Here is a 5,775-nt window from a genome sequence, read left to right as displayed (position 1 = left end):
GCCATTAAAAAGGAAAATTTATTTAATTAAAAATAAATTTTATTTTCTATTTGTAATGGCCGGCCACCTTAATCCCTTTAATCAAGGAAATTTTAATTCACACAAGAATTAAAACTTCCTAATTTGCTTTCGGAAATTTATAAAAATTTCTCAAATAATTTTTCCCTTCATGGTGGTTAATAAAAAGGAAATTTAATAAATTAAAATCTTTCTTTTAAACATATGGATAAAAAGAAAGTTATCTCTAAAAAATTAAAATCTCTCTTAATCTACAAATAAGGAAAGATATCAAATCTTTTCTTAATCTTTTGTAGAAACTAATAAAAGAGAATTATTAATTTTTAAACTTTCTTTTAAATCATGAACATGGTTAAAAAGGAATGTTTTCTTAAAATTTAAAATCCTCCTTTGATCAACAAATAAGGAAAGATTTTAAATTTTAAACTCTCTTTTAAACATGTAGATGATTTACAAATAAGGAAAGTTTTTACCAAAAATGAAAACCATCCTTTTAAACTACAAATAAGGAAAGAGATTAATCTCTTCTCTTAATCTTTTGTAGAAAGCTATAAAAGGAAATTTTTAATTTTTAAACTCTCTTTTAAAACCATGATATCCACATAAGAAATAATTTTAATAAAAATCCTTTTTAATATTCTAGTGGCCGGCCACCTAAGCTTGGGACTCATGCTTTGGCCGACCACCACCTTGGCTCATCCACTTGGTCTTGGCCCTAGCTTGGGTTCCAAGCTAGCTTGGCCGGCCCCATTGGATGGGTAAGAAGGTGGGTATGCGGTGGGTATAAATCTCTATATACTAGAGGCTACGATAGGGACCGAGAGGAGGAATTGGTTTTGGTCTCCCGATGAAATTAAGCATCCCGTGTTCGCCCCGAACACACAACTTAATTTCATCAATAATAATTCATTCCACTAAAGAACTATTATTGAACTACCGCACCAATCTCAAATTATATTTTGGGCTCCTTCTTATTATGAGTGTGTTAGTCTCCCTGTGTTTAAGATAACAAATGTCCACTAATTAAGTAAGTTACTGACAACTCACTTAATTAATATCTAGCTCCAAGAGTAGTACCACTCAACTTCATCGTCATGTCGGACTAAGTCCACCTGCAGGGTTTAACATGACAATCCTTTTGAGCTCCTCTTGGGGACATTCTCAACCTAGTATCTCTAGGACACAGTTTCCTTCTATAATCAACAACACACACTATAAGTGATATCATTTCCCAACTTATCGGGCTTATTGATTCATCGAACTAAATCTCACCCATTGACAAATTAAAGAAATAAATATCAAATATATGTGCTTGTTATTATATTAGGATTAAGAGCACACACTTCCATAATAACTGAGGTCTTTGTTTCTTTATAAAGTCAGTATAAAAGAAACGACCTCTAATGGTTCTACTCAATACACTCTAAGTGTACTAGTGTAATTATATAGTTAAGATAAACCAATACCTAATTACACTACGACCTTCCAATGGTTTGTTCCTTTCCATCTTGGTCGTGAGCTACTGTTTATAATTTATAAGGTACTGATAACATGATCCTCTGTGTGTGACACCACACACCATGTTATCTACAATATAAATTAATTGAACAATTACATTTATCACAAATGTAGACATTTGACCAATGTGATTCTTATTTCTAGATAAATGTTTATACCAAAAGCTAGGCTTTTAGTATACACTCTAACAGCCCAACCCTCTAAGAAGTTACCTGATAATAGATTGGGGGCAGTGCCCAAAAGAGATGAGGGAACTTAGCCCTGATGGCCCGACCGACTAAGGAACCAACTAGTAGTAGACTAAGAGCGATGCCTAAGAGAGATGAGGGGACTTAGCTCTGATGGCCCAGCCGGTAAAGGAACCAACAAGTAGACTAGGAGCGATGTCCTAGAGAGATGAGGGGCTAATGGCCTAATGGCCCGGTTGGCTAAGGAACCAACTAGGAATTATCTCAAGAATCGTGATTTTAAGGTGGGAGAGTCAAGTCCCACAAGGATTTCCCGATCTTGACCATTGATTTCCTTTTGGATCAGGCCAGGAACTTCTTGACTTTGACGGTTATTTCTTCTTGACTTTTGACTTCAACATTCTTTGACTATTGACTTTCTAATATCACGGGTCCTCCATTACACACCATATCAATCATCTATTGTGATATGAAACCCATACATAAAATCAGATAGTTTGACTTTTATCACCAGCTAATTTTGAACATAAAATTTGAACTTTATTAGGAAATTCGACATCTTATCTCAAAACTACAAGATACAAACGCATGCATAATCAGTGCAGCATAAACAATAACTACAAGTAAAGACTCATTGCAGCAATAGACTAATTCATGGCCAACCAAATGGCTGGTTAAGTTGTCTTCAACGATCTTAGTTTCGGCCATTTGCTTGGAGGGCTATCTGGAGGATCATTGACGAAAAGTTCGACGGCCATTTTGCAAGCTGCTGCTTTGATCAACAAACTCATCCTGTTCTCTTTGTTCCTTTGGATATGATAATGTTTCTTTATATCCTTTCAGCTCTGTTGCAACTTGCTCCATCGTCGGCCTATCTTCTTTTTCAGGACTCAGGCATCGAGCTGCAAGGTCAACAACATCTTCAAGCAAACCGATGTTCTCTTCATTCAAAATTTGTTTATCCAAGGCAGCTGCGGCTTCTTCCTTGCCCATCGATGCTAGTCCGTCTGCGGGCTGCTTCCTCGTAACTAGTTCTAAGAGAACAATCCCAAAGCTGTACACATCGTTTTTGGTGGAGAGAAGCCCTTCTTTTACGAGAACAGGGTCCGCGTAGCCAGGAGTTCCTTCCGCATGCGTCAGAGCTTCCGTTTGATTCGCGGACAACAGCTTTGATATGCCAAAATCAGCTACTTTGGCGGTCCAATCATGGTCCAACAGTATGTTGTGCGGCTTCACGTCCCCATGAACGATTGGGTGTGGTTTGAATGAATGCAAATAAGCTAATGCTTCGGCTGATTCCTCTGCTATTTTCAGGCGACGCTTCAAGGAGATGATCCCTTTTTTCTTATGGAGCAAGTCGAAGAGAGACCCATTAGGAACAAACTCGTAGACCAGCAAAGGAGTAGGCGTCTCGAAGCAACAGCCATAGAGCACAACCACATTCTTGTGCTTAATATGCGAAAGAAGGTTAATTTCGTTCCAGAAACCTTTCTTGTCCTTGTCGCTCTGTCTCTCGGTGGCTATCCGAGTCTTCTTTATGGCCACTTCTCTGGCGCCCTCCTCCAATCTTCCTTTAAATACCACGCCGTAGGCTCCCTCCCCAAGTATAGGGCCGTTGAAGTAGTTGGTTGCCTGCTGCAGATCTTGCAGAGAAAAAAGTATCATCGTACTCACGTATTTTGATACTATATCTTTGTAACATATCAACTTCCTCTTCTCCTCGCGAAGTCGCTGATTTTCTTTACTAATCATGCTTTCATATCGCCTCTTTTGCCCAAATAAACATATCAGAATGAAACAGATCGCGATGAATAAGCAGGAGGCGATGCCTACACAAGTAATTAAGCATATATCCTACCGTATTAATTTAAGCACCAGTTGAATTAGAAGTTCGTTCACTATGATTAACTAATTAGGAAAGAAAACATGCTGTAGTACCTAAGAACAACCACCCTATCATGGGAATTCTGGAGGTGCACGGTGCAATAAATGGATCGCCATGCTTACCGGAAGGGCATTCACAACGATAGCTCCCTTCAAGATTAGTGCACACACCATGGCACGGATACTTCTCCGGAGACAAACACTCATCGATATCTGCATTCAGATACAAATTGCAGACCTAAGCATCAATCATCTCAGGCCTAAGCATCAAGAGAAGATTGGGTAGATAAATTCATTATAAATACTAATTAATCGCAGACCTAAGCATCCATCATCGAGGTAAGGATTGCCCTGATAGCCCTGCGAGCAATTGCAGAGGTACCCCGCACCGTTGTCGGAGTCGACGCACATGCTGTTCTGGCTTCGACACGTATTGTTCACATAATTGGAGGAGGAGTTCTTCGCCTCCTCGCACGTCGCGGCGTCCCGAAAGGCCCAATCCAACCACATCGGCATCGACGCATTGGTGGTGTTCATTTTCAAATCCGCCGAGGTGAAGTTGAAATAGTCCTTATCGACGATGAAGACGTAGCTGCAGGGGCTGAAGTCCGCGATGTCCCCGCTATGACTGTAACCGCTGAACCGGAAGCTGCTGTCGCTGAGGTTGGACGGGAAGCTGATCTGGCAACACCCTATGCCTGCGCAGACGCCGTCGACGACGCTGCCGGCGTCCCTGCAGTACGTAACGCAGCCGGTGTAGTATCGATAGGAATAGGATCCGTTCACATCGGCCTGGCTTTGGATATGTCCTTCGGAGTTGCATCCGATGACAGTGAGCTTGTTTCGGCCGGTGGCCATTCGGAAGACTCCAGCTCCGTCGATGTTGAAATCAATGTATGGATACTGGGAGCCGACGACGTAGTCCGATCGATTGTAGCACTCCCACGTTATCGGGACCTGTAAAATTATAAAAAAAAAAAAAACCTATGATTTTTCTTACCGATTTAAAACTTACGATGTAATTAAGAAGAAGAAGAAGAAGAAGAAGAAGATCAGAATTGAAGAGTTGACTACGAGGACTCGAGCTTGGCTCTGCTCCGCTGAGATGTGGGTTACTTGGATCGTGGAATCGGCGGAGCCAAGGAAAGCTTTTGGGGAGGATGGATCGGAGCGGTCGCAGGAGATGGCGAAGCCGTTTCTGTAGCAACCGGGCTCGATGCCGAAGGGAAAGGAGAGAGCAAGTTGGCCGCACGACTGCGAGCAACCTGGGCCTGGTAACGTCGTATTAACACTCGCTGCCGCCGCCCACGCTGCCGCAGCAGCAATGGTACAGAACAGCAGGAGAAGGCGGATTGCTCTCTCTGTTGCGATTCTCATGTTTTATTCCTTCGCAATCGCAGCCCAAACGAGCCAGGACAAGTACTCTTTTAAAGGAAGAAACTGATGGTGTAGCACCGAGAAGGAGGCCTGACCTCCCCGCGAATTTGCGGGAAACCTATTCTTCAGTGTCGGGCTAACCGCGACGTCATTTAAAAATATTAAATTATCCATAACAAATCTTGACAGTCAATCAACCTAAATTTTGCTATTGACTTTTCCGATGTTTTAACCAATTCTCCAGTTGACATTAAACCGAACCAATTTCTTTTGTTTGATTTTCGATTTAAACTTAACAAAACATGACTGTTTAATTTGACCACTATTTTCGCAACAGGACTTGCTTTGGGTCATGATAAGTCATTCTTTAAAATTAGAATGAGAAGGAACATCCATCGAAAGTCTTCTGTCATAGATATATATATGTTTGTTAGGACACAATACAAATAAAATTAATTTTAATGGAAATGAAATTATTTTTATATAGTTATTTTACCTGGATATATATATATATATATATATCATTTAAAAGATTAGTAGTTTTTTTTTCATATTCTGTTTTATTAGGTTGGCCAATTGGACATGAGCAATTCACACATTTCTTTTTTATTTAATATATTAGTTCACCTGTCCAATTCATCCTTTCTGTTTCATCCTTTCACTCCATTAAAGCTCATTGGCTACCCTAGCAAATTCGATTCTTAATTCACCCAACAAATAATTTAAGACCTTGTCGGCCGGTCAGCTGATTGCTTCATTCAATACCTTAACCTACACCACCTACTTAATA

At 40.3% G+C, this 5,775-nt stretch overlaps 1 protein-coding gene across 1 annotated transcript; it reads right to left on the bottom strand.

Moving 5' to 3' along the window:
* Positions 1-2,276: 2,276 nt before the first annotated feature.
* Positions 2,277-5,055, bottom strand: LOC121969562 (wall-associated receptor kinase 5-like). The gene is made up of 4 exons (XM_042519717.1): positions 4,683-5,055; positions 3,929-4,565; positions 3,663-3,821; positions 2,277-3,553 (listed from the first exon to the last, which is right to left on the bottom strand). The coding sequence occupies exons 1-4, from the start codon at positions 4,983-4,985 to the stop codon at positions 2,457-2,459; spliced, it is 2,196 nt and encodes a 731-aa protein (XP_042375651.1). The 5' UTR covers positions 4,986-5,055; the 3' UTR covers positions 2,277-2,456.
* Between the last annotated feature and the right edge of the window lie 720 nt (positions 5,056-5,775).

This window comes from Zingiber officinale, chromosome 4A, assembly GCF_018446385.1.
Source record: "Zingiber officinale cultivar Zhangliang chromosome 4A, Zo_v1.1, whole genome shotgun sequence".
Classification (NCBI taxonomy): Eukaryota; Viridiplantae; Streptophyta; class Magnoliopsida; order Zingiberales; family Zingiberaceae; genus Zingiber; species Zingiber officinale.
Note: the sequence above shows the minus strand (reverse complement) of the source record. Positions and strands in the feature narration are given on the sequence as shown.

Bases quoted from the DNA above. Each gene is read 5' to 3' on its own strand.
- LOC121969562 (XM_042519717.1), bottom strand. From the start codon at position 4,985: ATGAGAATCGCAACAGAGAGAGCAATCCGCCTTCTCCTGCTGTTCTGT. The intron at 4,566-4,682 runs GTAGTCAACTCT...ATAATTTTACAG, and splicing joins AGAGCCAAGCTCGAGTCCTC to GTCCCGATAACGTGGGAGTG. The intron at 3,822-3,928 runs GTCTGCGATTAA...ATCTGAATGCAG, and splicing joins CCTCGATGATGGATGCTTAG to ATATCGATGAGTGTTTGTCT.